Genomic DNA, 23316 nt, shown 5'->3' on the forward strand with positions numbered 1-23316 from the left:
TTTCATGTCACAAAACCTTTGAGGTTCTCTCAATTTTGGGGAAAATCAGAATCACCCTGGAAGCTAGGTACCAAAAGTTCTTCTTTGTTAATAGATTGCTATCTGAAGGTTAAAAGGAGTTCAACTCTTTGTTGAAACCCTCCCTCTTAGAATCATAGAATACCAGGGTTGGAAGGGACCTCAGGAGGTCATCTAGTCCAACCCCCTGCTCAAAGCAGGACCAATCCCCAATTTTTGCCCCAGATCCCTAAATGGCCCCCCTCAAGGACTGAACTCACAACCCTGGGTTTAGCAGGCCAATGCTCAAACCACTGAGCTATCCCTCCCCCCAACCTTCAGGAAAGGTTGACAAATGGACATCTCTTCCCCACCCCCAAGCTCCTTTTATGCCATGCCTGACAATTGCTGGGTTCTCTTCCCCCACCCCCTGCCCCGTTCCTCTCTTTTTCCTTCTTGTCTTTTTTCATTTCAACTTTTTTTTTCTTAACCCAACTCTTCTCCTCCCCACTATTGCCCCTTTTCTCCTGGGGTTGAGATTCCATTCCCACAGTCACAGGAAAACCATACATTGTAAGCCTTTAGCAGCATGAATAGATAGAGGCTTATGAGAGCACCTGGAAAGAATCTTGGGTTGACGAGTTGCTGCATGAGCCTGAAGTCTTACATACGTGAACTTGCTTCTGCAATTCTATATATTAGGGACCACAACATGAGCAGGGAATGAAGCTGGATAGTTTTTAAGGATTCACCTCCTGCCTTACCTGTGGACGTAGCAGTATGTTTATAGTGTATATGAGAGGGGATCTGGGATCCTCAGCTTTCCCCATCCAAAATGATTCCTTCTTTGTCCAGAACTTGCACTGAATTAGTGAGATATTCCATTCCCTAAAAGCATCTCCAAGTGAACATGAGCCAAATGACCTCCTTCTCTTTCCCTATGTCAGTACCCCCTCTCACCACAAACTAGACAGTAATGCAGATAAGCCCCCATTACTTTTTAGTCTAGGGTTGGGTGAATTTCCTCCCTACTGGGTAGGCAAGAAGGAGGAGGGAACTGCCATCCAAAAACTTTTCTTTTCAAATTCAAAAGGGACTGCAAAGGCAGTTTAAACTACCAGGGAAAGTTATATCATCAGAAAGGACACCCCACTTACCCCTCTTCAGATGTCTTAAAGATTTAGTGGGAACCTGACCATTTCACTGAGATTTCTGATGTCTTTTTAAGTTTGCCCTTATACTTGGTGGTTCTTATATAGTTCATAGGGGAAACCAGTTATTTGTGTATGCTTCTACGTGGTATAATTCCATGCAGCATAAGCACAGTGCATGGTAGAGAGACCATGAGTCTGCAATATCAACAAAATAATTAGAGAGTTTATCCACGTAGTCAACACAATCTTAGCATACTCAACACTTAAAAATTCCTGTTGGAATGTATTAGGCCCAACATCAGTTAAATCCTCCCTCAATGATCAAGACAAGTCAACTCAATTGTACAAAAGAAATAGCTGCATAGAATAAGTGTGATGTAAATCACACCATGAAGCACCATTCAGAGCTTCACATGAGTGACAATTAATGGCTAACCCATAATAGAGCCTTGGCACATGTATGTTGACACTGAAGTTTCCCATGAATTATTTATATAACACCACAGGTGCACATGGCAGCTTATAGACAGATAAAAATGGCAAGTCTCTGCCTTGGGCAGCTCACAGTTTTAAACATCTTGATGCATTGATGCATACTGGCAAAGTGGAAACTTCAGAAAGTTAGCTATTTCTCAAGATAGATGGTCAATGAGAGCTAAATCCTCCATTATTTTAGAAGAATGAAACTAACTAATGTTTAAATATTATATGATAACACGTATCCCTTCCTTTCTGTGAACGCTGCTTTGAACAGCTTTTCCAGAGTCTTCTAGACAGCACAAAATGTGCTAATCCATAAAATACTATAGACCACAAGCATTCTCAAGATACACGAGACCTGAGAAGAATAAGTAAAATAGGAGTATATGCATTCTAGAAGAGGAAAAGACCAGGATATTAACAACATGCCAATACTGTCTGTTGCCTTAGCATGTTTAGTTATTTTCTTCTTTCCTTCAAATATCCAACATATTTTTTAACACTCTTTATTCTAATTATTTCAGTTTCCCAAACTCCAGAAAACTGAGCTCCCCTTCAATGCTGCCATATGTTGCATATTGTAAGATTTGTAAGCTGTTAACACCTTCCACATCCCCTTGCATCGTCCTTCATGCCTATGCTTTGTTAAATGTTGTGCTATTTACTGCTCTAGGACAATAGTAGTAATGTTATGCTTTTATCAAAAACTTTTTTATTTGTAATCAGATTATCTCCACACAGGGTAGTTTACTCCAATTGTTAACTACAGTCTTTGTAAAGATATTTACTTAAATGGCTTACATTTTTGGCCCTTAATTCCCTTAAATGTGTGCTCTTTTGTTCTTTTATTTGACATTAATATAATAGTTTTTTGTTGCCTTCCAGCTCTGATCAGTAAGTTTTCCATTTAGACTGCAACTTATTTGAGACAACCACCTGTTTTCCTACATCTCTGGAACATCTCATACTGTTTTAGGTACTATAGAAATAGTAAATTATGACTAGCTTGGTAGGGTCTCTAGCCTATCATCTTCTAAAAGTGGTATATGGTTCCTTATTCACTGAAGTCATTTCTGGCAATGCCCCATTGATCTCAAGTAGAAATAACTTTGGTTCACTGTCTCTCTAATTATTTTCATTAGCCAGGATTTTCTAGTTCCTATATTTTTGGGGTTCTCAGTCACTGCATTGTCTCTAATATTTGTAACATCCACTTTAACAAGAAAGGCAGAGCTGCAAACCATATTCCCAAAAACCTGGTTCTATAAATCCCATACATTACGTATATTTTCCTCCAACTTAGATCCATCTTTAATTATGCATCTCTGGAGTGTTTTTTTTTTCTTTTTTTTAAACAGCAACAAAACTTCATCTTAAGCACTGTAACTAAAGGTTTAAATCTCAACCCACCATCATTTTTGAGAGAGATCATTCCGGCTTTGAAGTGCTGTTAAATTTTTCAATTACCTGTGCTGGGGTAATCTCAGATTTTCAGTTTATACCTTTGCCCTCCATTTTGGGCATGCAAGTGGAGGAGCAGCAGTAGAACGATGCATATATTTAAAAAAAATTATTTCTGCTGTATTTCAATATTTGTACGATAAATTAAGCATGACAAAATAAACCTGAGGCAATCAAATTGTCCCTGGAGAATCCCTAACTGGGGTACAGCAGGTGGAGGTGACTGTGTCAGCTCCACTGCCTCCTTCCGGAACTCCTCCCCACTGTAATGTGAGGGAAGGGGTATATCGTGCATGTTGCAAGAAAGGGGAGCACTGAAGCCAGGCCTTACATCAATGGTATTAATTAAAGTATGACCCTTGCACCTTTAACTTCTGCCAGGGACATGCAAGGCTGCCTGACATTCCACCCAAACCTTTCCACTGTACCTAAGCAGAGCTTGAACCCAGTCAAGACATTTATTAGTACTTTCAACTTGTTCTTCTTATGGCTGCTCATTTAATTGCTCTGCTTAAATCAGCTATTCATATTTTAAGAGGAATCTCAAAATTGGCAAAGTTCATCATTTTTCTTCTGCAAAGCTCATTACTTTGTTAACAATGGCCTTACCCCATGAATTATCACAACAAAAATTGTTCTGAATTTGATGCTCTCTTAAAAGACTTAATTCAGATAAGTTCTTACAAATATGGAATAAACTGAAAAATCTCCCAAAATATACAACTGAAAGCTGAAATTCTGTCCATGTCATTAATCAGTATACCAAGACATCAATCTATTTTATTAAATAGGTGAATGAAAATCTCATATTTGGACCACAACTACAACAAAAACAGTGTCTAACCTGGAAGACTTGTCTTGTTTGGTAGTACCACTTCAGCATCCTCCTCTTTCTCACCACATGGCTCCTCTTCATCAGAGAGTACTAAGAAAGCTTCTTTGGGCAAACTTTCACTGATTTCGTGTTTGGATGGTGAACCCAAAGAGTTCTCCATTTTATCTTCCAAATCTGGGCTTGTGTCATCCACTGGAAGCAGGGAAGTTTTAGAAAAACAACATAGTTCATCTTCAGCTGGGGCCAGCTTTTCCAAAATTGGAATTATTTCATCCGTCTCCATAGAGTCTGTGTTTTCCAAGATGTTCTCGCTTGGTTCTTCTACTGACTTTTCAATGGTGGTTTCTGGAAGATCTGCAGATTGGTCTCCTTCATCCTTTGGTTCCTGGTCAGTTTCCATACTGCTAGATATAGCCTCTTCTCCAACAGTATCTTCATCAACAACCTCTTCTTCAGCACTTTTTTCTTCTTCAACAGATAGATCAGAACTAACAGCTAATTCATTTGTTTCTGCTTTCTCTTCTGAAGAGTCATTAACATCACAGCTTACTTTGCTTTCACCTTCAGATGGGCTCTCTCTCTCTCTTTGGTCCAAACTATGTTTTATTCTGTGTTCTTCGTGAAGGTCATCATCTTTTTTGTTATCAAGTACCTGATTTCCACCCTCAGAGACTGAAGCAATGATAAGATCCTTCTGCTCTTGTTCAGAGATAACATTCTCTGGAGACAATGTTTCAGGTTTGCAATCTAGGTCACCATCTTTGTTCTCTGCCCTGACAGCAGGACTTTTGACATCAGAGATTTCCTCACTTTCAGTTCTCCCTTCTTCAGGGTCAAGACATATATCCACTAAACCATTAAACTCCTTTTTGTCCTCCATGCAGTCTGTGTTGCTTAAAGGGGAATTTAGATCAGAATCTCCATTTTCATGTTTGCCATTTAACAGTTTAATTTCAGTGGTCTTCAATAGCTCCTCTTTGACCTTATAGACAGCCTCAAGTTGTTGCCGATCGCTTACTCTCATTGTTTTTCGGGCCTTAAAGACTTTTTTCTGAGGTTCTTCTGTGCTGTCCATCTTGACCCTTAAAATATAAAATAAAATAAAAGGATAGCAAGGAATTAAAATAAAATATTGTTTAGTGAAACTGCTAAATAGCCCCTCCCAATACATATGTGCTATACAGTATTGTAAGTAGTTAATGCAGGTACTCCAAGAAAGTAAGTGTAAAAAGTGGCATTTAGAACATTTTAAAGCAAATCGATTTCATCACATTCATGAAAGCAACACAGCATTATATAACTTTAATGTCATTTCTCATTCATATTTTCCTCCACACCCAGCCCTCTGAAATGCAACAATTATAGATAATTGTGTGCTAAAGGTCTACTGATTCAGTTCACAAGATTCACAATGTCTTATATTACTACACTTGATCAACTTATTGACATTTAAAAGTGAAAAAAGACAACTCTTAAATTATCTTGTGCTAACCTAAGATCCAACCAAACAACTCATGTGAGAGAGATGCAAACAGTTCCTTGGTTGAAAACTAAACATTCTTATTTCAAAGATACTAGACATCTAAAGATTTTACTCTTACTTTGTAAAATTGAGTAAACTTTTTGTATGAAACAGAGTTTCAGAAACAAAACAAGAACCTGATTCTCTCCCCTCCTCACCAAAAAGCAATACTAACCTGTTCTGAAACTGTTGTTCTTCAAAATGTATTGCACGTGTTCATTCTGCTCTTGGTGTCAGTGAGCCCTGTGGACAGCCGTCGGAAACATTTTCCTTCAGCAGCACCCATTGGGCGAAGCTCTGCTGCTGCATGCCATTGCATACAGGTATAAAGGGCAGAGCCACCCCAGTCCTCCTCCATTCCTTCTTTCTTCTCTTCCTTCAATAAAGAGAGGTAGAAGACCAGGTTGTGGAATGGACACATTCAACACATCTCGAAGAACAACAGTTATGGAACAGGTTAGTAACCATTTTTTCTTCAAGTGATTGCACATGTGCATTCCACTCTTTGTGATTCACAAGCTGTAAGACAGGAAGTGGGATCAGAGTATATTTCAATAAATATTGGAGAACAATTTGCCCCACTGTAGCATCATCTCTGGAATCTTGAGCCTCAGCATTGCAGAAGGCAAATGTGTGAACCAAGGTTCATGTTGCCTTTCTACAAATATCTGCAGTTGGGCCTTGTGGCAGAAAGGCTGCTGAGGCTGACTGTGACCTTGTAGAATGAGCTGTGACTTTATGAATGCAATGACATTAACCAAGTCATGGCACGCTAATATGAAGTATGCAATCCAGGAAAAAATTCTCTGGGTGAAGACTGATGGACCTCTTACTCTGTTTGCTACTACTACGAACAGCTGGGAGGATTTATGGAAGTGTCTGGTTCTGACCAGGCAAAACACCAAGGCTTTTCAACACCCAAGGTATGCAAGCACTCTTCCTCCCTGGTTGTACAATGGTTTTGAGTAGAATACAGGCATATAAATTGGCTGTTTGATGAGGAAAGAGGAAACTATCTTTGGGACAAACTTTGGATGAGGAGGAAGGTAAACTTTCTCCTTAAAGAAGATTGTATATGGAGGTCCCTACATTACTGCCCTCAGCTCTCCTACTCTTTTGGCCGAGGTAATGACTACCAAAAATGACACCCTCATTGACAGATGCAGCAGCAAACAGGTAGTGAATGGTTCAAATGGGGGACCCTTAAGTCTTGACTACACTAAGTTTAGATCCCTCGGGGGAATGGGGTCTTGTACTTGCGCGTATAATTTGACTAAGCCTTTTAAAAGTCTTATGGACATGTCACTGGAGAAAATAGAGTGATTGTCCACTTTAGGATGGAACACTGAAATAGCAGCCACATATACTTTGATGGAACTAACCACCAAACCTTTGAGTCTCAAGAATAAGTAGTAGTCCAGAATATGTTGAAGTGAAGCACTGGTCAGTGATACCCCGTTCTGGTGAAACAAGGTAGAGAAATTCCTCCATTTAGCAAGGTAAGTGGCTCTTGTAGAATGTGGACCTCCTGAACATCTTTCGAGCAAGTCTGCTCTCTAGTGTCTAGCCAGGAGGATCCATGCAGTTAAGTGATTGTACGTTTGGGTGGAGTGGGCAACCGTGATCCTGGAGATTAGGTCAGCCTAGTGGCAGTGAAATTTGAGATTTCACTGACAGCACCACAAGAGTGGAGAACCAGTGCTGACGGGCCCATGCTGGAACTATAGGTATGACTCTGGCCTGGTCCTGTCTTATTTTTGACAATATCCTGTGAATGAGTGGGACTGGTCAAAAAGCGTAGAGAAGCCTGCCTGACCATGTCATTAAAAAGGCATCTTATGGAACCTGGGTTGTGATCCTTAAGGGAGCAGAACTGCTGACACTTTCTGTTGGCTTTTGTTGCAAATAGGTCCACTTGGGGAAACCCCCAGAGCCAGAAGATGTATCTGGTCACATTTGGGCAAAGAGACCAGTCATGGTGACTCATATTTATCTGCTAGGTCATTCTGTACATCTGGCAGCTAAGATGCTTCTCGATCTACTAAGATGGCAATAAAGAGCTTCCAGAATAAAGTCATTTCTTGACAGAGTGGCAAAGAGCTAGCTCCCTCCTGCTTGTTGAGGTTGTTTGTAAGGACTAAAAGGCTGCTTCCCTGATCTGCAATAGAAATACCTGGCACATCAGTCTGACAACTTTCAGCTCTCTGACATTGATGTGTAAAGGACCATAGACCCTGTGTTTGTAGAGAACCCAGGTGGACGCTGTCACTAGCATGAGAGTTGGCTGTAGGCAGGCAAAGAGAACATCTACAGATACGTTGGCTGGATCTGTCCACCAATCTAGGGAGGTAAGGGCATGGGTGGATACTCTTACTACGAAGTCTAACTGATGGAGGTTTGGTAAGTAGACTGATATCTGCCAGCCCCACAGAGTTCCGAGTTGCTTTCTGGCACATTGAACCATATAGGTGCAAGAAGCCATGTGACCCAGAAGCCTCAAACAGTTTCCTGCTGTTGTGACTGGGCAAGCCTTCAGATCTATAAAAAACGGTTATTAACCTTCCTAAATTGTTGCTCTTCAAGATGTGTTGTTCATGTCCATCCCACATTAGGTTAGGTGTGTGCGTGCTGCATGCTTCGTGCACCATTGCCGGAGATTTTTCCCTCCATGGTACTCATTGCGCCGGCTCTAGCACCCTCTGGTGATGTGCACTCATGCACCTGTATAAGGGGCATTGCCAGCCACTCACCCTCTCAGTTCCTTACTGCCGGTCAACTCTGACAGAGGGATAGGAGGGAGTATTGGGGAATGGACATGAGCAACACATCTCGAAGAACAACAGTTACGGAAGGTTAGTAACTGTTTTTTCTTCTTCGAGTGCTTGCTCATGTCCATTCCATGTTAGGTGACTCACAAGCAGTACCTTAGGAGCTGGGCTCGGAGTTCACAGACATGCTGACTGCAACACTGCTCTTCTGAACCTGGTGTCATCTCGAGTTTGTTGGGTGATGGCGCAGTGGGATGCTAAGGTATGCACCAAAGACCAATTTGATGCCTGGTGATGTCTTGGATTGGGACTTGTGCAAGGAAAGCCTCTGAAGAGGCATGAGATCTCACGGAGTCAGTGATTAGAATAGCCAGAGGTGTGACGTTCACCTGCTTGAAGCAATCCTGAATACAGGAGATTATCCAGGACGAGATCCTCTGGGCTGATACTGGAAGCCCTTTCATCCTTTCTGCTGCTGCTACAAAGAGCTGCGTTGATTTGCGAAAGGGCTTAGTCCATTCAATATAGAAGGCAAGGGCACGCCTAACCTCCCGTGAGTACAGTCACCACTCCTCAGAGTTCTTGTGAGGCTTCAGGAAGCAGACAGCAAGAAAATAGTCTGGTTGCTACAGAATTGTGAAAACACCTTTTGCAGGAAAGTTGGGTGGGGGCACAGTTGGACCTTGTCCTTGAAGAATACTGTGTATGGTGGTTTTGATGTTAAGGCCCCGATTTCAGAAACCCTTCTAGCTGAGATGATTGCTACCAGGAAGGCGACTTTCCAGGAGAGAAGTAGAGGGCACGACACTAGCAGTTCAAAGGGAGGGCCTGTGAGCCTTGACAAAAGCAGGTTAAAGTCCCATGGAGGGATAGGCTCACGGATCTGAGGATAGTCTCTCTCCAGGCCTTTGAGAAACTGGACTGTCATCTTGTGAGAGAACTGTACAGACTTGCTGTTCACAGGCAGGTGGAAGGCTGAGAATGCATCCAAGTACACTTTGATAGATGCATGGGCCAGACCTTGTTGATTCAGATGGAACAACCATCTGAACTACTACTGAATTAATAGCAACTATTTTTCAATGGAGCAAAATAGCCTGAAGGGAAGACTGGGTCAGAGGAAGGCCTCAATGCAATGCCATATCGAGAAGCGCTTCCATTTGGCCAGGTAGGTACTCCTAGTGGATGGCTTCCTGCTACCTAGCAAGACATGTTTAACTTGGTCCGAACAGGCCTGCTCCTCTGGTTTCAAACCATGTAACATCCACACAGTTAGGTTAAGGAAGGCAAGGTTTGGGTGACAACTGGCCATGGTCTTGCAAGATCTACTGCAGCCAGAATGTCAATAATGCTGTTGGATGATTCCTTAAGATCCTCAATCTCTAGTTCCAGGGGTCGTTCCAGCAACTGCCCCAGGCAATTACAAGGAACTGAGAGGGTGCATGGCTGGCAGCGCCCCTTACACTGGCACATGAGCACACAGCACCAGAGGGTGCTAAAGCCGGCCCGACGGATACCACTGAAGGAAAAATCTCAGGCAATGGTGCATGTGGCATGCACACCCTAAACCTAATGTAGAACAGACATGAGCAAGCACTCAAAGAAGAATTGATCAAATTGCCTAGAACCTGTACTGCAGAAGAAAGGTCCTGGATTGAGATGGATCCTGTACAGCCCCTGTGAACTCTATCTTCTGGACCGGAGACAGGGGAAATTTTTCTGTGTTGATTAACAGTCCTAGAGCACTGAACTTTCTCTGGATCAGGATAACACTGCTCTGCATTTGCGGTTTGGACTGGCCTTTGACAAGACAGTTGTCTGGGCAGGGGTAAACCAGCACTCTCCATCTTAAGAGGAATACAGCTACTATTGCCATAACCTTTGTAAAGACCCTGGGAGCTGCTGACAGGCCGAAAGGCAGCACAGTGAACTGGTAAATCAAAATCATTACCAGAAATTGGACATACTTCCTGTGATCTTGACTGATTGCCACATGGAAGTATGCATCTTAACTTGAGGGTGGCATACCAGTCCCCAGGTTCAAGGGAAAGGATATCTGAAGCTTGGGTGACCATGCAAAACTTAATCCTTTTTAAGCATCTGTTGAGATAATGCAGGTCTAAAATTGGTCTGAGACCTCCTTTCACTTTTGGGATTAGGAAATATTGGGAATAAAGCCCCTTCCCTCTGAGGTCACATGGAACCTCCTCTATGATTCCTAAGTGAAAGAGTGATTGAACTTCCAGGATAAGGAGTTTGAGTGGTCCCTGATAACAGACAGGGAGGGAGGGGTATAAGTAAACTGGAGCGCACATCCCACTTCCACAGTGCTCAAGACCCACTGGTTCTAAGTAATCTGGGACCAAGAACTGTGGAAGTGGGACAAACGGTTTGCAACAGTGAGGGGGTTTGGGTCTGGAGACATGGAGACTGATATGTCAACCTCAACTGTCGCATCAAAATGCCTGATTTGCAGTTCTCCGGTGTTTTGACGGGGCTGGAGTCGGAGCTAAAGCAGCAGGAGGGGGAGGCCTATGCCTATAACCCCAGACCTCTTTTTGATAGGTCCTGCTGACAAGGAGGAGCAAAATACTGGCATCTGCGCTGCAGCCAACAGTGCTTCTTGATTGGGGCAGGTGTGTACAGACCTAAGGACTTCAGAGTGGCTCTAGAGTTCCTAAGTCCATGGAACTCACTGTTCGTCTGGTCCAAGAATAAAGAAAGATAATTGAATGCCAAATCCTGAATAGTACTCCGGGCTTCATAGGAAAGACCGAATACTGGAGCCATGATGATCTCTGCATGGTCACTGTGGAGGTCATGGTTCTAGCTGCCAGGTCTACAGTGTCCAGCCCCACACACAGTGACATTCTTGTAACTGGTCTTCCCTCACTGATCACGCAAGAGAAGACCTGCCTAGTATTCTCTGGAAGCAGCTTCTTGAAATTTTTCATGGAACCCCAAAAATTAAGATTGTATTGTCCCAAAAGAAACTACTGGTTAGCAATATGCTGCTTCAAAACTCCTGCAGAATAAATCTTTCTGCCAAATATGCGTAGTCCCTTCATATCTTTTGATTGGGGGGGGGCCCCCCACAGGCAGGTGCCTCCATCACTCTCTTTCATTAGTCGCTGTGACAACTAATAAGCCCGGAGGTGAATAAGTTTAAAGGTACTCAAACCCTTGGGAGAGTACACAATACTTTCTTTCTGCCCTTTTAGAGATGGGAGGAAAGGAAAATGGAGTCTGCCATAAATAAAGCCTTTATTGGCTCTAGTATCACCTCATTCATTGGCAGAGCTACAATGGAGGGGCCCACTGATGACAGCATGTAAACCAGGAGATGTGACTATTCGCTGACCTCTTTGGTCTGTACACCGAAGTCTACATCTACTCTCTAATTTTAACTCCTGATAAAAACTCTGAAATCATCAGGAGGAGGTGAAGTCCTGCTGGACAAAATGGCCTTGTCTGGAGAGGATGAAGAGGAAGCCAAGACTGGAGGAGGCAGAATCAGCTGTTGCTCCAGGTCTGGAACCTCCTCTTGATTCTCTCTACCAGGCCCAGTGCTGGACTCTGGGAACTGGGCCACCCTGTGTGCAGACTCATCCTTTCTAGGTGAGGACACTGAGTATGCATGCTGTGGGAAGCCCCCAGAGGTTCCAAAATGGCCACTGATACAGATCTTGGCCACAACTGTCCCAGCCACATTCCCATGGCAGGTTCCATTGAAGGGTCAAGGTGGTAAGTGGGAAGAGAGAATTTGTGCAGACTGGCAGGTCCTACTTTGGGGCTGCAATACTAAGATCCCACCTCCTAGTCTGACAATGAGTTCCCTTTTCCTAGATCATGGCGGGCTAGATCCAGTTGGTGTTGGGAACCAATGCCAAGAGACTGGTGATGGAGGGAGCGATGCCTCATAGCAGGCTTCCCTTTGGATAGTTTCGAGGCGCAACCTGTCCTGGAAGCAGGCAACTGCAGTACCAGAGGCTGAGCTGCTGGCGGAAATGGCAGCAGCGCCAAAGGACCAGGCTCCTGGAAGGAAGGAGACACCAGCACCGAGAGGCAGAGCAGGTTTCTTGCTCCAGGGTGGTTGGCACAAAGACAGTATCTTGTTGTGGTGCTGAAAAAGCCGACGGTGCCCCTTGTGGAGCCAGAGTGGACTGTTGCAACATAGACACTGAAGGAATGTTTAGGTTTCAGGTGCACTCTACTTGACTCCTGCCTGACCATTTCTGAGACTTAGGCTATGTCTATTCTAAGGACCTTCTAGCAGCACAGCTATACTGCTACACAGCTATGCCATTGTAAGGTCTCCCATGTAGCCACTATTTGCCGGCAGGAGAGAGCTCTCCTGCCAGCATAATTAAACCACCCCAACAAACAGCATTAGCTATGTCCACATAGCTCTGTCCACACCAGCACTTTTGTCCGTGCTTTTTTTCCCACAACCCTGACCAACAACAGTGGCAGTGTAGACAAAGCCTTAGAGAGTGGAGACCTTTCCCTGGTTGGTGCCTCTGAAGAAGCTTTGTATGTCTTCCTTGATAAGGGTGAGGGAAAACGATGCTGAGATTCTGCTAAAGCTGGAGGAGCGCTTCTCATTGACACTGCAGCACTCAGTACCGTGTCAGACGAATTAACTGACAGTAGCCTAAGCACCACCTCCATCAGCAGTAGTTTCAGCCTAGCTTCCCTATCCTTCTTTATCCTAGGCTTGAACTCCCCACAAATCCAGCACCAGTCCTTCACATGTACTTTCCCCCAGCCCTTCGAATAGCTATTTTGTGGATCGCTCTGTAGCAGAGGCCTGAAACAAGAAGCACATGGCTTGAAACCTGGTGACCAGGGCATACCTGGGTACCATAGATTAAAAGAAAAAGAAAAGGGGGGCGGGGAGGAAGACAACAAATCTGAAAAACTTTTATGGAAGGTATATAAAACTTTACTCTCATGAATACACTGCCAATAATGAGAATACTCATGTGCTTAATTTTGCTACAGAAAAACAGAAACTGCTGAGCTTGAATTAATATTCAAACTAGATACCATTAACTTGGGTTTCAATAGAGACTAGGAGTGGCTGGGTCATTACACATATTGAATCTATTTCCCTAAAGTTAAGTATCCTCACACCTTCTTGTCAACTGTCTAAATGGGCCATCTTGATTATCACTACAAAAGTTTTTTTCTCCTGCTGATAACAGCTCATCTTAACTAATTAGCCTCTCTCAGTTTGTATGGCAACTTCCAACTTATCTGTATGTATATATATTTCTTACTATATGTTCCATTCTATGCATCCGATGAAGTGGGCTGTAGCCCACGAAAGCTTATGCGCTAATAAATTTTTTAGTCTCTAAGGTGCCACAAGTACTCCTGTTCCATGTGCTTAAAGTTAACCAGCTGCATTTGTGTTTGCAGCATCCGGGGCTCAAACTGCATTTCTATTAAAAAATTCCCAGAGCATAAAAATCTGTCACTTCAAAATACTACTACTGCATTGTTAACAATGAAAAGTTATATATATTTCAATACCTTAACTAAGTTTTCAAAAGTACCTAAGTTCCTTATCTACCTATATATAAACTTAGATGGTCCCATTATCATAGTATCCAAGCACCTCAATCTTTTTTAATGTATTTAACATTCAGAGGCAGGGATTATTATTGACAGGGATTCTAAGGCACAAAGACGCAAAATGACTTGCCCAAGGTCAAAGAAGTCTGTGGCAGAGCAAGAATTTTCCCAAGTCCAAGGCATCTTTTTCTAAATGATGTAGGAACACAAGCATTTCAGCTTTCTTGACTTGTGGAGGTTCAATAGATGGGAAGGTAGTGTTGGTCAGAAGGGCTACTTGCTTATCAATTTAGGGTGTGAGTTTGTGTTGTTCTCACAGAATAATGTTAATGAGACTCTGGACTGGTCTTTTTTCAGCTTAAATGGGCATTCTAAGTGTGAAATTTCTTAGTAAAAAACATCTATGTAAATCTGAAGTTCTACTAACTAGGAAATTAATTGAAAAAGCATAAAACGTTTACTTTAGCAATTAAAGACTATAAAATGGGAAGTAAAAAACTAACATGTAAATAAAATTTAAATTGTTTTAAAAAAGAGATTGTTTTTAAATCATGATTTAAAAACATTCTGCTCAAAAACACTCAAGGGATCTGTTATGATTCAAGACTTCAGGCATGCTTGGAAGAAAAAGAAGAAGGAGGAAAAAAAAGTGGTACTGTAACTGGAAACTGCCTACGGAAATAAGTGAGCTTTTCTCATTAACCCATTTAAAGCTGCTGTGCTGCCTGCCTGGAATGCAACACCTTGTAATTTAACCAAACTGGATTTTCTCAGTAAACATCAAGGTAGGTTCCAAGCCTACAGCCCTAAATATTGTATTCTGTAATTGATAATACAAGGAAACTTCCTGAAAAAAGATACCGTAGGACCTCAGAGTACAAACACCTTGGGAAATGTTCGTAATTCTGAACAAAAAGTTTACAACCGAACATTGACTTAATATAGCTTTGAAACTTTACTATGCAGAAGAAAAATGCTGCTTTTTTTTTTAGTAGTTTATGTTTAACACAGTACTGTACTGGTTTTGGTGGGGTTTTTTGGTTTGTTTGTCTCTGCTGCTGCCTAGTTGCATACTTTCAGTTCCAAGTGAGGTGTCTGGTTGACTGATCAGTTCATAACTCTAGTGTTCGTAACTCTGAGGTTCTACTGTACAATAAAGAGAATGTTTTTTCCTCCCAACTGTTTTCCATTCACACTTACATTATTCATTATCACACTTTTCTTTTCACTCTTTTCTACCTGCTAAACATTAGTCCTCATTTTTGAGTGACCATTATTGCTTAGACAGCACTCTGACAGGCAAAACAGAAATACATGTTTTGTTTAACCTCTTAAACCTGCATCCCATATTTACACCAGGATCAGTATGTCAAAGAAGAACATCTGTATATGATTAACTGCTGCTGCACCGCCAGCAGAGGGAGCAAGCACCCACATTTTTATGATACCCATAAAACAGCTGCTTTGAAATTTATTTTTTTTTTTAACAAAGTGTCTCCCTCATCAGATTATAACTATTTAAAGATAGACCAAATGTCAAGTCCAAATGGACTTGTAGTATCAAGTTATCTACAGGCAGTGTGCAAAATCCCCTAAAATACATTTTACACAAGTATTTTTAATACGTAAATTAATAGATGCACATGAAAATATTTAAAACACTTCAAAAGCATATGCTTTATAAACGAGCACACATCTCCTCCTTCCCCTGGCCACAACAGCTTCAAATGAGCTCAAGGCAAGTAATTTCGCACCACTGGAGATGTTCATTTCACCCTACTTGTATAATGTAGAATATAAATTTCATTATTTATTGTGCTTAAAGCCGTTCTGCAATAAAAATTTTAACAAGGAGATGTGTCTTGGAATAAAAATGTGTTTTATTGCTTTAATTTAAATAATGGAATAATTCTAGGTTTGGCTAATCTGTCTAAGGAATTAAGAGAGTTTGAGAAGATAACAGAAGACCCTCCTACCAACTTGTAATGTGTAGATTGTAAGCGTCCTTTACATATGAACTAATAAGAGAAACGAAGTAATTTAAATTTATAATCTCCAGGACCACAATGCAATAGGATTATACAATGAATTCTTCGTGTGTGAACCTTTAATCAGAATGACGTTTGCAACCACATACAGTAATTTACAAACTAAGGTAAATACATCTCAATAGATACATGAAATTTCAACTACAGTGTATACAGGAAAACGGTAGATCTCTGTTTTCAGATGCCTTTTGTAATGATAAACGTACAACTGAAAAGCAAAGCATGTAAAATCAGAAATATTACCAATTTGTTTTGCTACATATTCCTTAGCTGTCTAAATAATTAACGTGAAACGTATTTAATTTTTATTAATATAATATGTATTTACTATATTTGCACAAAAAGGAAAGGTACTTCACTATTTTGCTTTTTTACAAGGCTACTGCACTTTGGCAACCAGCCACAGTAGAATGTAAATTATTTTTTCTCCTCTTTTTCTAAAATAAAGATACATCTTCCAATACCTTTTTTTTTTGCATTATGAGAACAGGTTTTATTTAAACCGTTTTTAACAGTTTACTTTGTGTCCAAAAATATATGGTCTAAAAACCTTCCTAAAACCAAAACTTTAAATATAATTTTAAAATTATTCCAGAGGAAAAAAGTTTTGTTTTTTAAATAAAAATCCATCATTAGATGGTTATTTTAACTGACATGCAGGTCTTTTACAGATTAACTATTGCAGCAAGAGAACATTAAATAAAAGCTAGCACAAACTCTGAAAAGTTAAAATGAAAACTACATTTGGTTCATTAATTAAATATAATATATCACTGCACACAAGGCTTAGAGCATAACTTCCAGCCATACCCACAAGGGAGCACACTGCAGCCATGTAACAGATCTCTTGTAGGCGCTGAGTGTGACAAGAAACAGCCAAAGCAATAAGGAAGTAGCATTCAACAGACCGGTTCATACAGGTTTGGTCACATCCGTGCAAGCCAATCAGCAGTCTTCTTTCACATATCTATTTGCCTTCCCTGACTAAAGGGTAAGGAGGCCACGTTTCAAAGAATAATTCTAGAAAAAGGCTACACTTATCAAGGAGTTGCCTGAGCAAAATATCTAAAACCATTGGTATTTTCAATGTACATAATTAAATATCCTAACGTGTCCATTTAAGTATTAATGCTTTGCTTAAGACTCTTCAAATGGTGTTTGAGTACTTCCACAATTCTTAATAATCACATGACCAACTGGCAACAAAGAAAGTATTGCCACAGGTGCCCAACCAAGCAAAAGGTAACTTTTATAAATCAGGCATCTCTTATCTCAAAAAAAGGCATTTGTACAGTGGTGCACAAAATTATTCCTGTATATAAATGGAAAATGTGCAAGGAGTTGAATTCTATAAATAAACTTTAAGAGTTTGCATAGATGGCAGTAATAATTATGAAACATCAACACGAACAAATATTGTATATATCTATTTAAATTCACTTACGACAATTCCCTTAGCCTTCTCTTTCATATTAAGCTTGAAAATCATATATAGTTCTGTGCCAAACAGACAAACACCACCAAGAATATCTCTCCAATAATACCTGCAGATTTTTCTCCCTACTGAAAGGCAAAGGACCAACATTCAAACGGCCAGTGGCTATATGGTAAAACCAAAAATGTGCCAATGTATTTTTAACAATACATGAAGGACCCCTCCTTCAGCCAATTAGAGAGTTTTCCCTTTCCCTCCTTCAAGTCTTTTGCAGCAGAGATCACTGCTGTGAAGCAACAAAGGCAGGCATTAGCATAGCTGCTATGGATTAGCCTATAATCGTCTGCTCATATGAGCAACTCAAGAGCTGCTCAAAAAGTTAGCCAATCAGCAGCCAGCTTTCTGAATCCTGCCTGGTAACAGGAGACAGACAAAGAGAAGGTTATGGAAAGCAGTGAAACAAGTTGGGATCCAAACAACAGTGCACAATGGTTCTTTTCATAAATATAGTCAATCTAGAATGGTGTTTACATAAAATTCCCAACATGTGTATTAGCCATAACCACTATAACCGTAAAAACACTTGCCAAAGAGCAAGAACTATGTGGAGGAAATAAAGATGATTTTCTCTATGATCATGTAAATCAGCATCGTTCAGAATTATCCAGATATGCAAATCTAGTTAGCATTTGGCATAGTCAGTCAAAGAAATAAGAAGAGCAACTGATCAGCGCACTTTGTTCTAGGTGCAGAGTCCAAGATTCCAAAGTACAGAATGAATGAACTGCATGGAACCTGCATTTCTAAAAAAATGGTTCTTAAAACTCAGTTTTCAAGCTGGAATGAACTGCAGTAACAAGTTAAAATAACCTGGCAATAATTTTAAAATTCACAGAAAACAATTATATCCTTATACACAAAAGAAAAAACACCACTGTTTCCATGTGAATCAATCTGCAAAAGAGGACAGATGCTAAGATGTTCTGCACCAGTGATATGTTTGGATACCGCTAACATGTATTTTCTTAAGTCTACCTTATCTGATTGCAGTTCAAATCGCAAAGTGCACAATATACAAACCACCACCTATTTGGAGTCTTTCACAATTATATCTACTTTTAAAATGTAACGAACAGGATTGTCATATAATAGATTGGCAGCCACAAATACAATTTATCTCTGCTACATGTTACAGAAGTTTTTGAGTTCTCCCCTTTAAAGCTAAAATTATGAGAGTGTTAGCTGAACGATATCAATTAAACTCGTACATCAATTTTAGGGTGAGAATTTCTTACAGCATTTATATCACAGTTTGCTCTATTTTCTAATAAGCATATTAACAGATTAAATATGGGACCATTCTAAACCTACTACACTATTTTTAATAGACTTTTTGCTATTTATCATATTGACCTTTCAATGAAATGGTTAAGTAGTAAACAAGTTCATAAACAAACAGCCTTTCCCCCTTTTAGCACAGAGAAGCCTTGTAATTTTTCAAACATACCCAAGAGGGAGCCTGGTGCAGCAATGCTCTTAGTTTACATAATCTCCCCATAGGAAAAATAAATCAGCAGTTGCTTCATTGTTATTGTACTGGGAAAGAATTCAAATACCTTATCTGATTGGCTCAAATCAGCAGTTGCCTGACACCCAATCAGATATCAGCTCCTCAAATCCTGCCCAGCAACAAGGGAAGCACATGAGGGTACTACCAAGAATCCAGACAGGGCGTGAAAACAAATAAGGCTGAACTATTGTACATAGGAATGTCATTTTAACCAATATAAACAGATTCCCAAATAAGTGTTAAACCATCTAAGCAGAAGCCCTTTTTCTGGTCTGAATGAAACAACTGAAGCTTCACAACAGAACTTGATGATGACTGTAGCGAACAGGACATTTACAGTCTCAATAAAGATACTGCATTTTACACCTACAGGTCCTTGTAGGCTAAACTGGAGTAGGACATATCCTAAGACTACAAAAAACTTTCACTAATGTAGATATTAGTTTTTAAAAATGGTAAAAAAAAAAAATAAAAAAAAAATAAAAGCTGAGAGTTTAAATACTGCAGTGGTTAACCCTTTCCCCTTAGAATATTTCATAATGCACACGTTCTTCCCACTATTCCAACAGACAATTCAAGATCTGCTCCTCTTGTGAGACCAAAACCAAATTGAGACAATGGAGAATCATTTTTTAATACGTGAGATTTTCTCTCAGGCCACAATTCAGCAAAGCATTTAGCACATGTTTATGTCCATCCCTATGCAGGCCATGTCTACACTATCTCATGCTGGCAAAACTTGTCACTCAGGGGTGTGAAAAAACCACCCCCTGAGCAACGTACATTTCACCAGCATATGCACTCATGTGCACAGCATCTCCTACCAACATAGTTAATGCTGCTAGTTTAGGTGGTTTTATTATGTTGACAAGAGACCTCTCTCCTGTAGGCACAGAGCGACTACACAAGCTATCTTACAATGGCACAGCAGTATCAACACAGTTGTGCCACAGTAAGCTTGCTAGTGTAGACATGGCCTCAGTGCAGCACTTAAGCATGCACTTAAAAGTATGTGCTTAAGTGGTTTGCTGAAGCTGGGCCTTCGCAAACAGAACTTGAGTTCAAAATATTTTCACCTTTTCAATACCATTTCTATTTGAGGAACAGTTCCTCCACCTCCACCTCCACCCCCCCCACCCGAGGTAACAGCTCAGATTTTTCCTAATTTTTTGTGTCTTGCGTCTCCTAGATAAGCTAAGTGGCTTAATGAACCTGTAACTATGACATTAATTTTAGAACTCTTCCTACATTACAGGGCAGCTGCTCTGTGTAGGTGCATTTACTCAAATTAAATCTTTTGGCTTTACCCAAGCAATTCCACAGAGTTGAACCTAACTTGGTCCACTACTATTTGTCTTGACAGATGCTATAAGAAATGGAAACAACATTCATTCCCAAAATATATATTTGTTTTTAAAGAGGAGGAGAGTGGTGGGTGCACAGCATCTCTCCTAGTAACTTGGTATTTTCATTAAAAATGCACATTCCAGTAAGCACCACAAAAACAATTCAGGAGCTTAAAAGTGATCAGTTTGTTCACTTGTTAAATCAGATCCTCTCTCTCTGTCTCTCACACACACACTCCTTTGTAATAAAATATAGACAAGAGCCTCAACTTGTTCTCAGAATTACATTACAATGCTTATTTGGATTATAAAAAGTAGCAGTATTTCTTGAAGGGAATTTAGCCATATCAACAAGAGTTGCTAGTCTATTTTTTCCTTTCTTCCTAGGACTATTATGGAGTTTAATCTTTACAGAGAATGCAAAACTTCAGCTTTCCATGAATTGCAACACCTCAAAGCCTTACATATAAATATTGCTACTGCCACACATTTGTAAAACAGCAGAAGTGAATGTTCTAACATGGTGACATTTACAACCATCCAAATACGTTTGTTTATAAATACAATTTGAGTTAACGCAGTTTTAAGATGAGTTAGTACATTTTAAACACATCTGTGGCGTTGTATATGTCTTATTTGCACTTTTGACATAAACACAGGATTCATTACTACCACTCCCCGTTTGGCAACATAATTAAACAATATCAAGCGGAGTTAATTATGCAAAGGAAGTTGTTACATAATGTCACAACCCTTGTAGAACTGAAGACTATAGCTACTTCTGAAATCCCCAAATGACATGAAATTATGTAACATGTACCAAAAAATACCGATTGCAGACTTGAACTAATCATTCTTATGCAAAGCGTAAAAAAAGATTACAGCTACTACACAAAGAAAAAAAACTTGAAAATTATTTTTAAAAAATCAATTCCACTTTTGTTTTGAAGTTTTTCTACACATTACAAGAATATCGCCTAAACCACACCTATATTATGGAAGAAATGTACAGTGAATACTTACACAAAACACATGATGACTAAAGCTACAAGAGAACATTAACAGATATATGATTCACTATTCCAAGTTAGGCCTCTTCACCATAAGTATAAAAGGTTCTGTTGGAGCCAACTCAGTATGCACTTTAATGAAGAAAGTAAGGCATTTACACTTACATTTAGAATAGCTTTCTTCTAAATTAGTCCACGTACTACGTGCATCTAACTGCAGTGATGCAATTCTGACCTCTTAGCTTTGCAACTGTGGCATCAGACAGCTCATCTCAGAAGAATCTGATGTCATTAACAGCAGCCCTCTGAGGTCACTTGTCAGACATAATGAAAGAAGAGAGTGAAGAGGAAATGGCAAAAAACTGTAAAATAAGCAGGAGTAGCATTAAGAAATTGTGTTAAACTTACTATGTGTCATACAAACATTAATATTTTTAACTCTTTTCTTTTAGTAACCAAAAATGGCTATTTGAAAATCTACGTAAAAGAGCTTTTCAATTTCTCAAAAATGTGAACCTTAACATGCTGTTAATATACTAGGCTTGTTTTTCCTCTAGGGAAGATTTGCTTTCTGCAGAGAGATGATGTACACCTGCTGGGGCTTGTTTTGTTTGTTTGCTTTCTTACTTACTACACCTAGTCACCTATGCACTGCCACAGATATAGATCACTACTAAACACACCAAATCCATCAAATATAATTCAAGGAGGCAAGACTTCTTGTACCTTCAAAACCTGTTGACGTTTTATTTCCTGTAATTAAAATTTGGTTAGAATACTGATTACTTTTTTTTTTTTTGGGGGGGGGGGGCGGCATTTGTTTACTTTTACATTAAATAATGATAAAATCTTTTGTAAATGTAAAAAACATACCCAAAAGAGAGCCCCCTGCAGCCATGTTGCCACCTTATCAGCTCTTCCAGCAACAGAAACTATACTTGACTAGTCTGATGTCACAGGACTGAGCGGAGATTTGCATAGCCCCTCTGGTTGGCTGCTGAAGATTAGTTTGCATACACCTATCAGTAGCTGGAGACTGAACAACCAGAAGGAGGCATATAAAAATCTGCCTGGCAACAAGCTAAAAATAGAATCAGTACATTGGGCTGAGACCTCGAATGGGTGGGAAAATGGGAGCAGACTACAAGCCAATCCATGATGCCTCAATTTGTAAAATTATACATATATGTAAGTACAATATGTATGTCCTTCCAAAAAATATTTACACCTGAAACTGTATAGCTATGTAGCAGAGACAGATAAGCAACTTCTCTGCAAATACAAGAAATGGAAGGGTCACACAGTCTTCAAATACTGCACTGAAGGCAAAGGTGTTAAATATTGTATAATATATTTTTCTAAGGTTTGTGCTTTTTTACGAAAGGAAAAATTGGTTTTAAAAAGCCAAGCTAGGATAGTCATTTTCATTAAGCATTTTATTAAAGCCCCCCATTACACTCAAGCAAACAAAAAAAATTAGTGACATTTTCAGAGTTATAATCTGTCATACACATTTTTATACTTTCTCATTATTTCCCATAATTAACGGGTGTGAGTATGCAAATAGGTGTGAACAGAAACTGTTATGCTAGACCTATTATCTCTGCCAGTTTAATTTGGTGATGTTACAACCAAACATTTGACAATACTATCCACTAAAATGGAAGTAATTGTGACCATCATTCATATTGGACTGTGGCATCCCTGAAATTGAGATTTTTATTCCTGCCTTGTAAATTATCTTTCTGCTGAGGAGACCACTAGCCCACAAGATACACAATGAGGAGCAATAGCAGAGATTCCAGACTACAGGACTCTTCTTATAAGGAATTTAGCATGGTGAACAGCCTGTATATAGAAAAGAAAGCTTCCATTTACACACAAAGTCTCTTGGTAATAAAACAGAATCCAGCATGGGGTGGGGTGGGGTGGGGTGGGGGGTAAGCATACAGCAATTTTTAAAGTTTTCGCAAATATATTTCTGAAATTACTCTAAGTAGGGCAAAGATCAGTATCCACGAAGTTTTACTAGAGAGACCTCCTCCCATCCCCCGAGATAATCAACTTCAGCAGTCCAATTTTCACCAACTTCACTGCCAAATTATTACAT

General features: G+C 40.0%; 1 protein-coding gene across 10 annotated transcripts in view; it reads right to left on the reverse strand.

The window, feature by feature from the left end:
- Nucleotides 1–23316, reverse strand: part of ATF7IP (activating transcription factor 7 interacting protein) — a 168280-nt gene that overhangs the window by 90144 nt on the left and 54820 nt on the right. For 7 of the 10 annotated variants that reach the window (XM_074941761.1, XM_074941760.1, XM_074941762.1 and 4 more), the window contains one exon: nt 3937–5009. The exons of 1 other annotated variant lie outside the window; for it this stretch is intronic. In XM_074941761.1, coding sequence (XP_074797862.1) covers nt 3937–5002 — 1066 coding nt within the window. In that variant the 5' untranslated portion in view covers nt 5003–5009. Of the gene's footprint in view, nt 1–3936; nt 5010–5624; nt 5826–21371; nt 21569–22079; nt 22125–23316 lie in introns of those variants that run through there. 2 more of the 10 variants (XM_074941754.1, XM_074941756.1) reach the window with 2 other exon arrangements.

This window comes from Natator depressus, chromosome 1, assembly GCF_965152275.1.
Source record: "Natator depressus isolate rNatDep1 chromosome 1, rNatDep2.hap1, whole genome shotgun sequence".
Lineage (NCBI taxonomy): Eukaryota > Metazoa > Chordata > Testudines > Cheloniidae > Natator > Natator depressus.